This window comes from Cololabis saira, chromosome 15 (genome assembly GCF_033807715.1).
Source record: "Cololabis saira isolate AMF1-May2022 chromosome 15, fColSai1.1, whole genome shotgun sequence".
Taxonomy (NCBI): domain Eukaryota; kingdom Metazoa; phylum Chordata; class Actinopteri; order Beloniformes; family Belonidae; genus Cololabis; species Cololabis saira.
In genome coordinates this window covers 35199377-35218299 of record NC_084601.1, presented here as the reverse complement: position 1 = coordinate 35218299, position 18923 = coordinate 35199377, and the positions used below count along the sequence as shown (strand labels likewise).

The following is an 18923-nucleotide window of genomic DNA, read 5'->3' as shown; positions in this document are numbered from 1 at the left end:
GAATATGTAAAATAGCCGGCTAATGTGCAAAATAACCGTCAGGGCGGCTAATGTAGAAAAACGGCTATTTTGCAAAGTACATACATTTTTAAGCTCATGGTGCGCGGACATCACATTTTTGATCATCTCTGCAGTCTCGATGCTCCGGTCAGCTCGAGCACATACCGTGGCAATTATAGCAATTATTCTGAGTCCAAATCCCATGCAGTATATTCTTAAATTGAGTATTCCAAAACGAATAATGCAAACTAGTAGATCACGTCATTGGCACCCCAGAATAGAGCTTTGCCATCGAGGTGGCAAAGCGCAGCGGAGTGCACTCACCTCTACCAGCCTTATAGGTCTGGGAAATCTACTCGCAAATATCCAGTGTGACAGTCTTTGTTAGAAAATATCTATTCTTCTCTTTGCCACCTCAAAAACAGACAAACAGTTGTTGCGTCTCTCTCATGGAAGGTGAAGCTCCTAAACCTGAATCGCGCAAACCCGAAGCGCGCGCATGATGAGATCTCTCCTCCTCCTCCATTTGCACAAATTGATGAAACCAAAACAAACTAAGCAAACGTAATTCATTTGGTAGATAGAGTCCAGTTACTACAGAATAGCCTACAGTTCAGTTGAATGGATGAAATTCGCGCTTCAAACCAGTCACTTACAGTCTCCAATCAGTGCAGTTGGTGTGTAGCAGCCAATGGAAGAAGCCCATATGCTGCACATGCTTGTTGTTGACAAGACTGTTTATGGCTGTTGAAGAAGCCTAACGTTACACTCCCCGAAAAAGTGTCGGGTCTGACACATCCACAGCATTAACCGGCTACTGCCGTTTTTCTACATTAGCCACCCTGACGGTTATTTTGCACATTAGCCGGCTATTTTGAAAAATAGCCGTTTTTCTACATTAACCGTAAGGTTTAACAAAAGAAGTAGTAGTAGCAAAGAAGTGCCGCACACAATTTCAAAATTACAGTACACATTTACTGAGAACTTCACAGTGGTATGAGTGTACGATGCACATAGTCAACTATGGAAACAGTCGGTACATAACAGGGTTGGTTGCACAATGCATTTCACCAATTACAACAGAAGTGCAGCATAAGGAGCTTTGGCGAGCTGAATATACTATAGCTAGCAAGACTTTAAGCTAGGATGCACTTTTGTAGAGTTTTTGAATCTCGGTAGTTACATGACTTGCAGGACGGAAAAATACCATTAAAATCATGAGTGTCTCAGCAGGGAGGCGGGATGGGAGGTCCAGTCAGCAACGGGAACCCCACATCATCATTTACAGTCACCATTGCTTCAGATGAAAGACAAATCTGCCAACAAACTGCAAGAGAAAGGCGGGGCAGCTGACAGCTATAACACATCCTAACCGTTGAGCACGGTGGTAGAGGGTTCATGACTTTGGCTTGTTTCAAATTTATGGGATTTGGACTCCCTGCAGATACTGTATCAATCACAAAGTCTTATGTAATTCAAGTATTATCAAGTGAAATATGAGGTCATCTCTCTGACAGATAAATCTTTTCTAAAATTGGGTCAAACAACAGGAAAATGATCCCAGGCACACCAGCAAACCTACAAGAGAATCATGTAGAATCATGCAAGAGCCATTTGCTGTTGCTGAGCTGCATGGCTCTTGGTATTTACATTGACATACATTTGAAACATACCACCAACTCAAACATCACTGCAGACCAAACGAATACTAGCTTGTAGCAGTGACACCATCCCAACTGTTCAGGAGCCTTTCAAAAAACACTATCTTTAAGTGTTGACACAGGCCTCAAATTCCCCTGTTCTAAATCCGATTGGGCATGTACAGGATGTGCAACAACACGTCCAATCCACACACGCTCCTGCCACCCGCAAGACCTAAGGGATCTGCTGCCAAAGTCTCTCTGCCAGACTGACAGGCTGACAAAGTACAGCAAGCAGTCCCACGTCCAAGTCTGGACAAGCCAGGGCTAGTCTGATGGCACCAGGGCAGTTTACCCTCTAGTTGGTAGGTAGTTCTTTAATGTTCTAACTTAGTTTAAATGTGTGATTCCACTCGAAGAAAGCTGTCTTTTCCAAGCAAGTTCCACAAACATAATGAAGGGGTACATTTGTGCAATGGACCCACGGAAACAAACATGTATTTGACAGCCAGTAGAGGGCTCTTACGACTGCAAAAGTTAAATGAGGCAAAGTAAAAGAAAATGAATCCACTTCTCAAAATAATAGCTTTATTTATTGGTTCCATGTCTTATTTGTATATGTTATTTTTTTTAACTATAGTTCTCTTTAGAGTGAAATGCATTTCCTAAATTAATTTACAACATTACAAGCAAACTGCAAAAGGTCAAGGTTTCAAAACTGGAGTTTACAAACCAACAGACTGATCATAGTAGCTACAGACATAGACACAATAGCGAATAGATGCCGCGCCTACTGGGGCGCTAGAAATGCTGCCGCCATCTTGGAAGGGTCACTACTCTGCAAACAAACACAGCAGCTACGGATAAACGATCTCAGAGCACTGTGCATTGTTTTCTTCGGTGGACCATCAAAAACAGGGAACAATCTTACTTTTGACAAGCAAGTTTGAATATCAATATTAGTTATTTAGTCATTACAATAGTTACTGCCCTGCAATAATCTGTCCACCAGCAATATCATGCATGTATGAGAAGGATTCAAAAGACATGGACAAGAAGAAGAAAAAGAAGAAGATGGAGGAGAAGCACATTGACCAGGAAGAGCTGAATAAGACCAAGCCCATCTGGACCAGGAATCCTGATGACATCATAGATGAGGAATATGGCACAGCAGCAATCTGGTTATATGTACCGTATTTACTCTTGTGCTTGCCTGCCACGCTGATGGACAGAAACTGCCGGCTATGGTGATTTTTAAAAGAAAAGCGTTGCCTAAACAGACTTTTCCAGCCAGAGTGAAATGAAAAGGGCTGGGGGGTGAGACAGGTTTATGTGTGGCGACCCGGTGTTTTTTTTTAATTCTTTAATGCGGAAACAGAAGATGAACCTTTGAAGGGTTTGATTGATGTGAAAAGTGAAATAAAATATCAAACTAAGTTTTGCTCCTGCTCTACTTTAAAATAAGCACTCTTGTGTGTGTGTTCTGCAGCGCGTGTGTGTGTTTTGCAGCGCGCGTGTGTGCAGCTCCGTGTCTATAGACTGCGCCTTTTGGGTCGGTGCGCCGTATGTGTGTTTTAAAACCAAAAATGACACACAAAACTGAGGGTGCGCCTTTTCACACGGTGCGCCGTATGGTCGTGAAAATACGGTAATAGTGATTACATGAATAGAATCAGATATTGTTTCTTCTTTTTTAAATAAGTAAAACTGACCAGTACATTCTCTCAATGCATGTTTTGTGTACATGTACTTGGACACAAAGACAAAATATTGTATTTCTGTTAAGTCTGCTATCCGTGCGCAAACTATGAAAATATCTGTTTTCAATGCAACTAAGCACCCTGTGTCATGGCAACATGTCTGATTTACGCAACAAAGAAACACTGCTGGAAAATCGATTGAGAATCCGGTGAGTTATGGTCGTATTAATTCCTTTTAAACACGCGAGTGAACAGGGCTGAGGAACGGTCCAGAGATGGCGGCCACATGGCTCGCCAGCTCCGATCGGCAGCAACAGTCTATGTGGCGTCTCCTCTTTATAATGTGTGTGGCTACAGGCATCTCCTTTGAAACAGTTCTTAGTAAATAAAAGCTGTGCATGATGTAAATGTAATCAGAAAACAGCTGAGGTGATAAAGGATTCAGTTTTGCTTAGCTGTCACTGATTTCTGCTGGAATACGGACATGGTGGGAATGGGAAAGTCCTGCATTAAACGGATGCATTTATCTCAAGGAAGTCGTATCCGTGTTTTAAAACTTTCCCCTTGTTTTGGTGAACAGCCACAGGAAGTCCCTCTAGACCAGTGTTTCCCAGCCCTGGTGCTCGGGACACACTGTCCTGCATGTCGTGGATGTTTCCGTGTTTCCCTACTAGGAGCTGTGGCATTAACAGAGTTGTGCAGACATTGATGACAAGCTGGTGACGACTGTTAATTTGAGTCCGGTGGACGGTAGCGTCTAAAACACGCAGGACACGTTGGGAAACACTGCACTAGACCAACAATGGCTGTTCCTTCAAATAAAAATAAATCTACGGTCATCAAATGTACTTCCCATGATCATGTGACATTATAAAGATAATCTTTTCTGCAGAGATGGAAAAGCTGGAGATTCTTTGTTTACACATTAATCACACGTCCCAAACCGACGGTCGGACACCCACAGTCTCATCTGACGCCAAGTATCCCTCTGAATTATTTTCCACTTGTTCATAAGTTTCCTGGCTTGATTCACACACTCCTTGGTTATCAAAAGGAAAAAGAAGAGGGCCCACACACACACACGCAAACATAGAAAAAGATAAAAAAAAATAAGAAAACCCCCCCCCTGTAAAGTAACCAGTGGACCATTCAAATAGAGGATGAGAAAATTAAATGTCAACGTCATTAGTCATTTGAGAACTTCATTTAACAATGACTTTACTTCCTTTTTTAAAAAAAGAATCAGGAATCTGATGACATGTCATTTATAAAACCATTTACCAACAGAAACATTAACAAGTTCAGGGATCAGCTGGAATATGTATTGGCTTTTGAGTCTCATAGCCAGACACGTTTAATACTTTTGTGTAAAGTTTGCTCTTCTGTAAGTTGGAAATCTTGTGTATTATCTTATGACAAAAAGGGATTCATTACTTTCCGTTTCTTGAAAAGTGTTTTAGTTATATGATAGGTAGACTGGTCTTGCAACGAGGAAAACATTATTGTATTTTCAGTCCTTCCACCCCCCCCCCCCCCCCCCCTCTCTCTCTCTAAGTCTGTCTCTGGCCCTCTTGCTTGAACTTTTCTTCCTGTCCCTGTTTTTCTTTCCCACAGGCTGTGTTCTCACAGCTGCACTGTGGGTAAAACTATCAAATATCTCCACATGGTGGGACCTGTTCTCATCTGGGTAGAAGGACTTAGAGACTGAGACGAACCAAGAACAGGGAAGAGACGGGAGCAGAGAAAAAGAGGGAAGTAGAACATTATGAAGCAGCAATAACGCGAGTTTGTACACTTCAGTATGAGGAGTGAAGGCCAGTAATTATACTTTGGCAATAAAGGCCAAAGTATAATTACTATGAGGTCTTTAAAAGATTATTGTAAATATAGTTCCAAATAAAGTAGATGTTGAAATGCACCGCAGACATATGTCAACAGTAGAGGTAATAAACCAAGGAACCACTTTCACTGTGATTTCATGTACATTTACACACATAATACACTTGAAAAAACAAAGGTAAACTTTTGACAAACTGCCAAGCAGTATTAACCGCCAAAGGGCTCTCTGGAGTTTCTTTGTTCTTTGACAATAGCAGGAATATCATGAAGCCAGTATTGACTTACATGAAAGTGAAAAAATTCACAAATATCAAAAGGAAACAGAAGAGTAGATGCTTCAGCTCCTTGTGTCTGCAGGATTTCATGAACCCACGCACATCTAGTTTTCTTTTTCATCCTCTGGACAACACACTGCCGTAGTAGCTGGTAATCCGGTGTCTACTTTGGAGCCGAGGCACAAAAACGCAGCATTATCATTCTGTAGTGTGGACACTCAAATTTCTTTTAACAGTTCTTGGTTTGAACAGTCACCAGTAAAAACATATAAGAGGTGATGAGAACGCTTCATAAACAGTCTCAGGTATTATACACCATACAACAATTAAAATAACAAAAATCAAGGATTCTAAGTGAGTGACCTAACTAATGCTTTGCCCTCATGTATAAAGCTTAACTTTTGAAAGACACCATGTGAAGTTTGTTTTGATTAATATGAATAATTATATAAAAATATAAAAAGAAATGAATTAAAAGGACTCATCTCTATACGTTAGCATTGATCATTTGGAGATAAAATATACCGTATTTTCTGGACTATAAGCCGCACCTGTATATAAGCCGCATGCGCTCTATTTAAAAAAAAAAAAACAATAAAAAAAAGATATACAAGCCGCATCCACTCTATTTAAAAAGAAAGATATACAAGCCGCAGATATTTATGTTGTTCAATTAGATATTTACTACATGTTCAGAACCATTTTGAACTGTAAATGTTACATGTTTGTACCTAAATAGATCCTTTCCTAACAGTGTCTTTTAACACGGCAGCAACTTTGCTGATTAAAACGGGACAGAACCAAGAGAAAATAACCAGTATTTATTTATTTATTTATCTGTTTGAAATCTGCTTCTACCTACTTCTATCTGCTAAAGAAGAAGTAGCGTATTCTTCTTTGCATTTATTTTGTCTTAGTTTTGATTCTAATTCCGGTTATAGCGCCCGAGCGGTGGAAGAAAAATCCACAGAACAGCCGCACCTTTGTATAAGTCGCACGGTTGAAAACCTATGAAAAAAGTAGCGGCTTATAGTCCAGAAAATACGGTAACTAAAGACGCTTTTTGCACTAATTTGTGATGACTCACAAACTTCAAGAGTCCACAGTTTAAGTCGTTTAGTAAGTACCTGTTAATATTCTCGTGTTAAACAGGTGTAATGTTGACCATTGTTGTTTAGCATGTCAGTATGAGCAACATCTTTATCACAAAGAGACAAAACAAGAAAACGCACCCAACAAATGGATGCAGGAAAGGGACAAACTGAAGATGAAAACATGAGTGAAGTGTGGAGTACACACTGATAAAAACATTCACGTACCTTTGAAGGAACCCGTGCTGTCAACAGATAGGCTCGATGTGACGCCAAAGCCTGCACACACACAAACGTTGAGACGTGAGAAGCTGCCTGGTATATAACACTGTATGTCTCAATTAAATCACTGTTGAAATTTGTTCCGCTGTAAAATTGCGGTAATGTCGTAAAAACCAAAACCCTTTCTTGATGAAAATATCAATGCAACCTGTTGAAAAAAGACCAAACTTATTTAAAAAAAAATCTTTAAAAAACAGCCAGATGTTTACTTAAAAGTCGTAAAATAAAACATGAACAAGGAAAAAAGAGGCCAATGACTTTATACCAGACCCACCCAGTATTTTAACAGGATTCTGCACACATAATTAAAATGCTGTGTGTTTCTTTTAAACCATGTTATGAACTTTTTATGGTTACGTTTTATGATCATGAGTATTTTTTTTGGCCTTTATTTTGAAAATGAGAGACAGACAGGAAATGGGCAGAGAAGAGGGGGAAGAGATGCAGCAAAGGGCTGCAGGATGAGACTGCCCAAGTGCCCAAGGACAATTGATTTGAGGAATCGTTGGGCTAAACACCAAACCCTGACGTTGATTCTCAATTTCCTGATCGGTGTAAGTGTTGAAAATAAAGTACTACGTACTGTACATTAGGGCTGCACGATTAATCGTTAAAAAAAATCGCGATCTCGATTCATGCTTGAACGCAATCTCATTTCCAAATGACGACGATTTATATTAAAAAAAAAAAAAAAAAAAAAAAAAATTTAAAGATAGCTGCATTAAAAAAAGGACTAGGCCTATGTTCTAGGTTGTTGTAGTCCTGTCATGGTCAACTATCATGTTGTCATGTTTGTTATATTTTGTTAATGATTGTGGATTACATTTGGAGAAACATCTACCTTTCTCATCACCTGACACATATTGCACATAAATATTGTTAAAATTGTTATTGTTAAAATTATTTAAAGACAAGAGAGATGTTTATTGTTTTTATGTTCAATGTCAGGTGTTACAAAGTTGATGCCAGTCTTTTATCAGGCACCATCATATTTTTTGTAACGTTTACCTTTTGTATCGGCAGCTTCTTAATAGCAGCAAAAGGCAATGGGGGGTTCATCCCAGCCAGAGGAATAATTTGTTGCCTCAGAACTACAGGATCTGTTACAAGTCCCCTTTCTGAACGGGTGTTCAACTCAGGGAGGAACAAATATTGTTCAAAATTGTTATTATTGTTTAAATTATTCAAAGGTTTGTGTAAAGAAGACAAGAGATGTTTATTGTTATTATATTTTTGTTCAGCTGTTGCAAAGTTAAAGTAATAAGTGCAATAAATTTTATATTGGAAAAAAATCGTGAGAGAATCGTGATCTCAATTCTAAGCAAAAAAATCGTGATTCTCATTTTGTCCAGAATCGTGCAGCCCTACTGTACATTATATAGTTAGATATTTTGAAAACTGCTGTACGGGTGTGCAAACAGGTGAGTAAGAAAAGGGTAAAGCACATTTTAGAAGTTAAAACAGGATTAATAAAAGCAACCTTTTATCATTTTGTATATTCATAATTCACGTTAGACTGAAAGATGGTAAAGTCAGGAAACACACAAAAGATGAAAAAAAGGAAATAAAGGAAACCTGCACGTTTTCAGGCTAAATGACGTGTTGAGACCCTCCTGACTTCACAGCCCAACAGCTTTGCATATTTCCACTTGCAGAGAAGCTGGAGGGAGTGTTGGCCTCTCAGGAGGATTTTTCACCGAGTGGGATAATAACATATATTATCCTTCACCATGTGTTGAACTTCTGCTCTGGCAGGGAGTGAGTGCACATTATGGCTGCTCACTCAGACAACGTGTTCCAAGCTGGCAAAATGACTAACTCATCTCATCCCAAGTGTTTGAGATTTTTTGCTAAATTAAGGTTGAAATTAAGTTAAGTGGCCCTCATAGTACATTTACCCATAATGATGTTAAAAGAAAGAGAGTGAGAGATTTGATGTGAAAATGAGTCATGGTTGACAGCCAGCTGTGGACATGTACAGTACTGTAACCCATTGTATTGATGTACGATGGAGGTCTCGTCAGGTCACATCTGCTCACGTCCAGCTACTGGCAAAGAAGCCATGAAATCTTCTCCGATGACGCAACTGAGATAAGCAACGGTGATAGCGGCCTGCCTGAGGAGCAGGGCCGCGTTAGCAGACAGCACGAGTTCGGAGCAACCTGTTTCAGTTTATAGCGTCAGGAAAAATCCCCCATCAAGTGTTTTGCACACCGGATTTTGGCTGATTCAGTTAGTGGGAAGGTGAATGAGTCCACACAGACTGACCAGATTACAACAACCAAAGACTAGAATTCACTGCTAGTAGTGTCCGACATATAGACATCAGATTTTATTCTTTAGTGAACAGTTCTTGTTTATACACTGCAAAAACTCAAAATTTTAACAAGAATATTTTTCTTATTTCTAGTTAAAATGTCTCATTTTTAGTAAAAAAAAAAATCATTATACGGGTACTTAAAACAAGACTCCTCACTGGAAAAAACAACAATTTTCACCTGTTTCAAGTAGATTTTCACTTAAAATAAGTAGAAAAATCTGCCAGTGAAACAAGATTTTTTTGCTTGTAATGAGAAGATAAATCTTGTCCCACTGGCAGATTTTTCTACTTATTTCAAGGGAAAATTTACTTGAAACAGGTGAAAATTGTCAAATAAGTTATTTTTCTGGTAATGACTCTTGTTTTAAGTGTAATGAGATTGTTTGACTAAAAATGAGACATTTTAACTAGAAATAAGACAAATATTCCTGGTAAGATCTGGAGTTTTTGCAGTGTAGATCTTGAGCATTTCTTTGCCCACATCACTCAGATTTTTGATGAGACTGAAAGAAGTGAACTCTTGTTGTCACAACTAAATCTATTAATCAGAAGGACTTGTGAAATCATCAACCATCAGATATTATGTCCTGCAAAGGAACATTAATGATGAGGCGCTACATTTCTTCAAAAGCATTACTATGACAGGAATTCAGGTGTGGTGGTTGTCATATCATTGAAACTTGAAGCTGCTTTCCTTTGACAGTATCACTGATTTGTGTTTTTCTTTTGCAACTTTGTTCAGAGAACAGTCTTTATTTCTTATTTGCACAAATTAAATACAAGTAAGTGTGACGTATTATCGTTTAGTGGGGTTTACCTCATTTCAAGAAATTACTGAATCTGATGACCAACTGTGGAATGCAGTATACTGTCTGTAAGTGTGTGTGTGTGTGTGTGTGTGGTGGGGGGTTGTGGATGTGAATGTGCTGCTTTGGTCAAGTCCTGACAGGAGTTACAGAGTCGTGTTATGTAAATGAAGGAAAAGCATGTGCTCTGTATGTACAGTGTAAATAAAAATGAAAATTAAATTGAGCTTAATACCGCTTCCTTTGACCAGAGCGAATGAAAACAGAAAGGTGAGCAGGACGTGCCGTTTTTGCGCCCTTAAATATTTTTGAGATTCCCTCACCCACGCATGCAGCGGTGAATCCACAAACCTGCAGCTACATGAAAGCAGATCCCGCAGCAACGCCCACGTTCCTTAACTAAGTCACAAGGCGCTTCCTTTAATGCCCTTTCACAACTTTTGCAATATCTTCTTTAATTGCATTAACTTTTTTGAAACGTGTTGTTTGCGCCAAATCAACAGTGCTAACTTTATTCATCTAAACATTTAGGAATAGGTTTCATTGATTACTCTTCTTTTTTTTTTGCAATTTCATAAAATTTACAAAAGATTACACTGATAAATCAGGCAAGTTGGCCGCCTTTAAGCTCTTGACTAAGTATGTCTGGAAATTCCTCCATGGTTGCAAAACAAAAGAACTAATAGCACTGATTCATTGTCAGGATTAGGAAGTTACGGAGCCTTTGCCATTAAACTGCTTTGATATTATAGTCTGAAACTATTCACTTTCTGGACATGGCTCCTTTAATCAAACTACGGGAAATCTTCATTTTCCTTCAAACAGAGTGCCAACAGATTTGGGAAGGTCCTTTCCTGTTCCAGCATGACAATGTTCCCAAACACATTCTGGTGATAAAAAGAAAGGTTCACTGATGTGTGCAAAGCCGTGACCCGTCCTGAACCCACTCCAGCACTTTTGGGTAGAACTTCAACAGCAAAACATGAACTGAGGCTCATTTCCCCTGAAATGAATTGAATCAGACCCAACATGTGTCAGAATCCAGTGATCAATGTGTCAGAATCCACTGATCAATGTGTCAGAATCCAGTGATCAAGACGAAAGCCTGGGTGTGAGTTCCCACTTCTAAAATAAACGACAGGGAATGATCTGCATCAGTTAATCTTTAAGGATTTAGGTTGCGTCCCAATACTCCCCCTCGCCCTCCTTTTCTTCACTAACCCTAACTTTTGCGCGTTCCCGTGAAGGTAGTGGTGTCCCAATTCCTCTTTTCACCAAGGGGGAGGGGGCATAACGAGGGCTAGGGGCTGAGAATAGCCCCTTCAAATCGAGGGATTTCAGATGCTGACTTGGCGAGCGAGGGGGTATGAAAGTTTCCCAGAATGCTTTTGCCGTAGGCTCTGTGTCGATTTGACTCGCCGACCGAAGGCAAACAGGCAGACTCGTCTCAGAGAAATAGAGAGAAATAATCCTGTGACTCGTCAGATTTGTTTTGGATGTTTCTGATATAATAGTCTTCAGAAACCACAAAGTAATCCAGCTGTTATCTGGGTAATTTACACACTTTCAGATAAAGTTGCGGAAGATCACGCCAGAATAAAGGGATTTATGGTTCCGCGTTACACCAATGCAGAGCCTACGGCGTAGGTTACGTACCCTACGCCGTAAGGTCTGCGTCGATGTACGCGGCGACGCGCGCCATACGCCGTACCCTACGCCGTACCCTACGCCGTAGGCTCTGCGTCGATTTAACGCGGACCCAAACTCCGGAGCCTGCAGACAGAAAACTCTAAAAAAAAAAAGGCGTAGCTACAACTGTTAGATTTCATCTATTAAACCAACATCTTCCTAAATGATTTATTTCAGCCAGCGTAATTCTCAACAGAGCTGCGTCCCGGGAGAGAGTTTCTCTCCCAGGACGACGCAGCAGCTTGACCCGGCGGACACGTCTCTTCTCGGGCTGTGAGCTGAGGCTGCTCCCCGGGGGCGGCAGCTCTTCTCATCTCCGAAAACATCGGGTCAAATTTCTTAACAGGCGTTATTTGGATAAACTGAGCCCCGGTTGCGGATCTTAAGGTTACCTTTATGCCTGAAAAAATATTAAAACTTAATAAAGTGGCATATTAACAGCGCTACAGCTGAAATTAAAACAGCTTTTGGCTCTCAGCTTCCTGATCAGGTTAGGGATGAAAACGAGGGGGAGTAGGAGAAATGGGACAGGCACCTGGGCCAAGTGCCCTAGATCTCAAGTGCCCTAAAATCTCCCCCTTCTTTTTTAGGGGTTAGGGAAGAAAAGAAGGGCGAGTGAAGAAAAGTAGGGGGAGTATTGAGATTGGGCCTTAAACTGCGAGAGAAGAAAAGGGAAGCTCTCACATGGTGATTCACTACAGCAGCTCCTTCAGCCGGAGCTACTGCAGCCACAGTCACTCCTAATATTTAACAACCACTTGCAACCGTCTTGGAGAACAACCAAAGCTCACAACTCAGAGATTAAACCTCAGATGAGATGAAAAGACTGTAGCACAGATATTTTGATGAGCACAGTGGTTTTTATTGCTTCCACACTTGTCCCGAGCTGAGTTTTGATGGGTACTTTTAGCACCGGGAACTTTTCTGAACCCGGTTCTACATTCTTGAAGAATGAAATTTGAGGATTGGAATCACTACTGGGCTCACACAGGAAGAGATGATCCCGTCTAAAAGAGACTCGGCACAGCTGGAAGGACGGATCTACGGTGCAGGGACGCTGAGACGGAAAGCCAGGACAGGAAGAACGGCACTGCACTCAGAAATGTGGCATCTTCCTGGAGGATTGTGCTGAGATATTAGCTTAGACATTTGTTTGTTATTTAAAAACATAACCTCTGCCAAGACACAAAATGATGGTTTATTTTATTCTACTGCTTTATTCTTGTCATTATTGCCCTCTTCTCCACATTTTTTGTATTTCTCAACAGGCTGAACCAGATTTGACTGCCCAAAGCTAAAACGTTGTATTTGTATTAAATCACTCCTGCAGACGACGCACACGTGGACAATCATCCCACTTCCACTGAACATAATAGCCAAGTTGATTGGCAGAAATAACGTTTAAGGGGCATTTACACAAGAAGAAATACAAGCAGCACAAGTACAAGCAGTACTCTAAAGAGTACACTGCAAAAACTCAAAATCTTAACAAGAATATTTGTCTTATTTCTAGTTAAAATGTCTCATTTTTAGCCAAAAAATCTCATTACACTTAAAACAAGACTCATCACTGGAAAAAACAACACGTTTCACCTGTTTCAAGTAGATTTTCACTTAAAATAAGTAGAAAAATCTGCCAGTGGAACAAGATTTTTTTGCTTGTAATGAGAAGATAAATCTTGTCCCACTGGCAGATTTTTCTACTTATTTCAAGTGAAAATGTACCTAAAAAAAACTGGTGAAAATTGTCAAACAAGTTATTTTTCTGGTAATGACTCTGGTTTTAAGTGTAATGAGATTTTTTGACTACAAATGAGACATTTTAACTAGAAATAAGACAAATATTCCTGGTAAGATTTTTGAGTTTTTGCAGTGTACTACCTCAAAACCAGAGCTGATTTAAGGAGTGAGAATGTGTGCGTTTGCTTTCAACAGTAGTCAGATTTGAGGGTATCAAAAACAGGCCTCAGAAATATTAACTGCTCACCTACACACGAGGAACCATTAGTTCCTGCAACAACATGCCCACACCAACACATCTCACCACGTAGGACAATAACACTTTGCCAATCACAACAGACCATTTTACACACCGATTATGAGACTTAAGCAGAATTAAGACCACAATGTCTACTGTAGCTCTGTGAATAAGCTTCTGTGCCTAAAATGACACACAGCTGTTTCCCCGGGACGGGAGTCCAAATGTACTTTGACTGATCTTTGCCAATATATGAGAGGGGAGACTGCTGCAGCCAGATGACGCTCAAGTAAGCTAAAAATCCTTCAAATGAAGCCCAAACTGTCATTTTAATGTGAACAAAAAAGTTATTTGTGGTGTTTTAAAGCAGCACTATGTAACTTTCAGCTTTTGTTGAGTTTGGCGGCTCCTTTGGACAAAAGCGGTAGTGCTTTACCAGAAAGAACACTACATATCCCATGAGCACCAGCGCGTACTGCCGGAAAGATCCTGTCCCATCGCATGCATTTGTTTTGATATTGAATGAAATAAGACTTTCAAAACTACTTTTCTGTTTTCAGCGGTCGTTTGAAGGATGGATAGCGAAGAGGTAATGTATCTATTTTTTGGCTAAACAATATAATATGACGATGTTGAAAATAACTAGTTCAACTTGGTTTTATTAGTGAAGTCACCCCCGCCCCCCGTCCTGTTTCAGCGAGAAAATGCGCCCCAAACTACAAACTCATACCCTAGTCCAACATACTTACTGACAAAATAAAAAAAAACTTTATAACCTGTGAATAACTGAATGCCCATTCCTTATATTTTGCAGATCAGCCCTGCACAATTTTACAGTTCTCAGGAAAAATACTAGAACCCAAGATGAATCCCCTGTATGTGAAAACATTCTAATTTTGATTCTTATTGAACATAGAACTCTACATTTACATTTGTATCGTAACAATTCTGTCTCTCTTGTCGGACATCCCTCCTCGTCTTTCAGCTCACGCCAGCGAGTGAACGCCGGGCCAATGTTTATTCTTGTCCGGGCATTTATTTATTTTTTTGTCCGGGCATTTAGCTTGTTACTCTCCCACTTTCTTTTTATCGCCTCCTCCGATAAAACTTTTATTTTCTTCGTTTTTTTCACTGCTTCGGCCATCATACCAGCTCCAGCTGAGCTCTGCGCTCCACGCCCCGCCCAGCCTTCGTCTCGACTACAAATCGGGAAGGAGGGGGAAGTGACGTATGCCGTAAAGCAGTCAAAGCCGTAAAAATGTGTAGTTTTTTAGTGTGGAAGGGTTCCTACCATGCTCCTCAAAGTTACATAATGCCAGTGAAGGCGATACAGACCCCTCAAACCATGACAGAGGTTCATTAAACCTGTTGGAAGTTGATGTACCATCACAATGACTCTGGAAATATGATATTAAGGTGGAAAAGTTACATAGTGCTGCTTTAATAATTCAAAAGCAAACTTTGTATTAGAAGTGGATTCAACTGCCTCCAGTCTAATGAAACCAAAAGAATTGCGACCACCCTCACTTACCAGCACTCTGTTCTCCACCTTGTCACCTTTAACCTCCAGCTGGACTTTGTGCCTCAGGGTGAGTTTCACCCGCCGACCCACCGCCTCCCGCACGCTCTCTGCAACATGGGGGGGAGAAAAGTTCAAAAGCACAAGTTAATTAACGCAGAAAAAGCTGGAGGGGCCACATGAGGAAACTTACAACTTACACATTGAGGAAAGAGGTTTCAGCAGCATTTACTCAGTTTTTTTGGAATTCCTGTTATGAACAATTAGCTGTGCCATAAACAGAAGTAGCCGCTACATTTACTAACTAAGGAGGTCATTTCAAGCAGGAGTGACTTTGTTTCCGTCTGAGCTTTCAGTGTACAGTAATTCAGTGCAGTATTTTGTCTGTGAATCTTTTATGATTCAAAACATGCAGCATAAAGTGATGGAGCTCCCTGGAAGTTAAGTAGGTCCGTCTCCTCATTTAGTGTTCCTTACTAATAATATACCGGAGAAAATTCTCTATTTCCAGAAGTTACTGAATAAAAATGTCTGAAATGAGTTTCCTCTGCAGGGTTTCCTCTGGGGACTGAAGAGTAGAGCCGGCAGATAGGGTGGCTCCGGCATCTGGTTAGGATGCAGCCTTAACGCCTCCCTGGTGAGGTTTTCCAGGCACGTCCCACTGGAATGAGACCCCAGGGAAAACCCCGGACTCGCCGTAGGGACTGTGTCTCTTGGCTTGGAAACACCGTGGGATCCCCCCAGATGAGCTGGACCAAGTGGCCACATAGAGGGAAATCTGGGCTTCCCCGCTTGGTCACTGCCAGTGGTGGACAGTAACGGAGTAAATTTACTTGAGTACTGTACTTAAGTAAATATACAGAGGATTTGTACTTTACTTGAGTATTAGATTTCTTTGGTACTTATTACTCTTACTTGAATACATTTCCAAGACAAATATTTTTACTTTTACTCGAGTAAATTTCTAGGAAGGCTGAACAGTACTCGTTACTTTCAGGTCTGCTCTTTTTTCTTCTTCCCTGAAATCCTATTTTTAGACGGATATTGGGAGACAGTTTGTTATGCTCTATATTGCTATATTGTACTGGTACATGTCCTTCCTGTAAAGTTAAGTGACTTCAACATTGAGTTATTGAAAGCAGAGATGTAGTTTTTTGTAAAGCAGTGGTCTTTGAGGGGGATCCAGACTTAGTTGGATGGTGCAGGTTCATTTGGTTTCAGTTCATGATTGTTAATAAACTCTGCATCATCTGCTGTCCTCTTATGATCCCATTCATTTGATTTGTTTTTGGTGTTTCTGCAGGTTTTATATAACATTGTGGTTCTAAAAGCAGCACATCAGTGCAGCTGGTTTCAAAGAGTTAATTCTCAGAAACAAGAGTTAAAAGATCCTTAAATTAATTTAGAAAAGATATATTGTAATTTACTGATGTGGAAAATAAGAAATTTACTCTTACTCTTACTTAAAGGTATTGTGACATCATTTTTAACATGCTTTTAACACTATTAAAAGTCTTGGGCAACATCCCTCAAATGTGTCTAAAAGAGTGTAACAAGAAAAACTTCACTCTAGTAATCTTTTCCTGGCTTTTTATTACAGTGTTTTTTTGCGCCGTGAAAAATGCTTCCTTTCCCCCCTTTCCTGTCAATCATTGCTCCGCTCCTCCTCCCAACCTCCTCCTCCGCCAGCCATACGCTCACAGCGGCGCCGGGAGCGACAGGCGAAGCATGCACGGAAAAGCAGGAGGGCGAACCACAGCAAACAATCATAAAAATAAAGCCATGTAAATAAAGTGTCCCCTTATCTTAAGTCCAGTCAGTGGCCGCGGGTCTTCTTAGCAGTTTTCCTCCGGTGATTAGAACAAAAGAGGCGTGTTAAGCCTCATTTATGGTTCCGCGTTAAATCGACGCAGAGCCTACGCCGTAGGGTTCAGCGTATGGTGCGCGTCGCCGCGTAACCCTACGCCGTAGGCTCTGCGTCGGTGTAACGCGGACCATAAATCAGCCTTTATGGTGCGCTGGAGAGGAGAGGAGACAGGGAGCTGGGTGGAGGGGGCGGTGATTTAGCGGATCGTTACGTAACGATCCGCCACCAAACCACATGCGCCGTTTTTGCATAGTTATGCGGAAAATCCCAGAAAGCACACAATGCACTGAATGTTAAAAGTTCGTTGTTTTTTGGGTGTAATTGATGTCAAGACACCCAACAAAACACAAAAAATCAAGAAAAATGTGTTTTTCATGTCACAATCCCTTTAAAGTAAATTTAAAAGCATTTACTTTTGGATACTTAAGTACCTTTAAAAGCAAGTACTTTTCTACTCTTACTTGAGTAATATTTTGACTGAGCTACTTTTACTTGTAACGGAGTGAATTTTGACCAGTAGTATTTGTACTCTTACTCAAGTACTGGGGTCGAGTACTCTGTCCACCTCTGGTTACTGCCCTGGACCCCGGATAAGCAAAGTATTTTTAGTCAATACATCAAATCCACCTTCTAAGCACAGGACTAAAAATTATGAGACTTTACATTATAAACATTATGAAATGATAATTTTTCTGTGTTTGAGATCATTTTTTTTAATGTTTGAAGGGACAATTAATTACAAAACAAACAGAACCATGACACTTTGGGGCAGCCTACTTCTAAAATGTTTGAATTTGAATACCAGAAAAAGGATTATCCAACTCTCCCATCTTTATCTCCACTAAACGTCCCGTCTTGCTGCATTTGCCATACCTTGAAAGCGGGAAGCACAGGGCTGTGCACCCTTCTTAAAATAGGCATATGTTGAAGAGGAAGTGAGGTCAAATGGCAGAATCCACACAAAAATGCGTACTGCAATGAATTGGATTGCTTTAGACTGGACTGTACTGGACCTCTTATATCACAGTTGTTATTGCTGTAAAAATGACAACAACATAGCAGGCAATTCTGCAAAAGGTTTATAAGAAATGGTGAGATTTTGTTTCTGCAGCCGTGAGAAAATTTAGGGCCAAAGGGGGAAAAAAAGAGGGCGGGGAAGGTGAAGAACTAGAAGAGAAAGCACGATTAGTATAATAAGAGATGTTAGAGGAAGAGAGAACGAATGTGAGACATGGAAGTCAACAAACAGTGAAACGTGGGTAAGATGAAAACAGTGTGAGAATGTTTTCGTGTGCATGGAAGTGAGAGTGTGGGCCCGCCTTCATGACATCATGCTGTTCTACTCTTCTGTGCACCCAGACGCGTGATGAGGTCATGAAGAGGATAAAAACAAGTGACGCAGCATAGGGGCCGATTAAAAACACATGGGCACACATCTCCCTGCACCCCTCGCTCGTGTGAGAATTAACAACTTCCCTTGAGAACTTCCCTTATTCATCTCTACTCGTGACTTGTGATGAGTAAAAACATAGCTTGCACTCACACTAAACTCTGCTCAAAGACGGATGAGGTTCAAAGCTTAACATTTTGAAAATGCATTATACATTTAAAACCAGGATTATACCAGTTACATTAGATAAAACACATTAAAAACATTGACAAGTGGAATAAATACCAGTGATTATGTTGATAAAAGCATGTTGCACTGAGGAACACAAGGTTAGAGGTCACAGCACTCATGCAGATGTTACTTTTAGCATTTGCAGATCTAAGCGCAAAATAACTTCCTGACTGCATAACTGCATGCAACTTGTTAAAACTGTTCAAGAACAGATAAAGGAACTTAATCAAGAGGCCAGGACATCGATCACACCCCCAAAAGTTCATGATCGCATTATGGCTGGCTCGCCACGAGAC

General features: G+C 40.5%; 1 protein-coding gene across 1 annotated transcript in view; it reads right to left on the bottom strand.

Moving 5' to 3' along the window:
* LOC133460842 (F-actin-uncapping protein LRRC16A) overlaps positions 1-18923 on the bottom strand; it is an 85487-nt gene that overhangs the window by 39567 nt on the left and 26997 nt on the right. Inside the window, 2 exon segments of the mRNA XM_061741604.1 lie at positions 6774-6824; positions 15152-15249. Coding sequence (XP_061597588.1) covers positions 6774-6824; positions 15152-15249 — 149 coding nt within the window.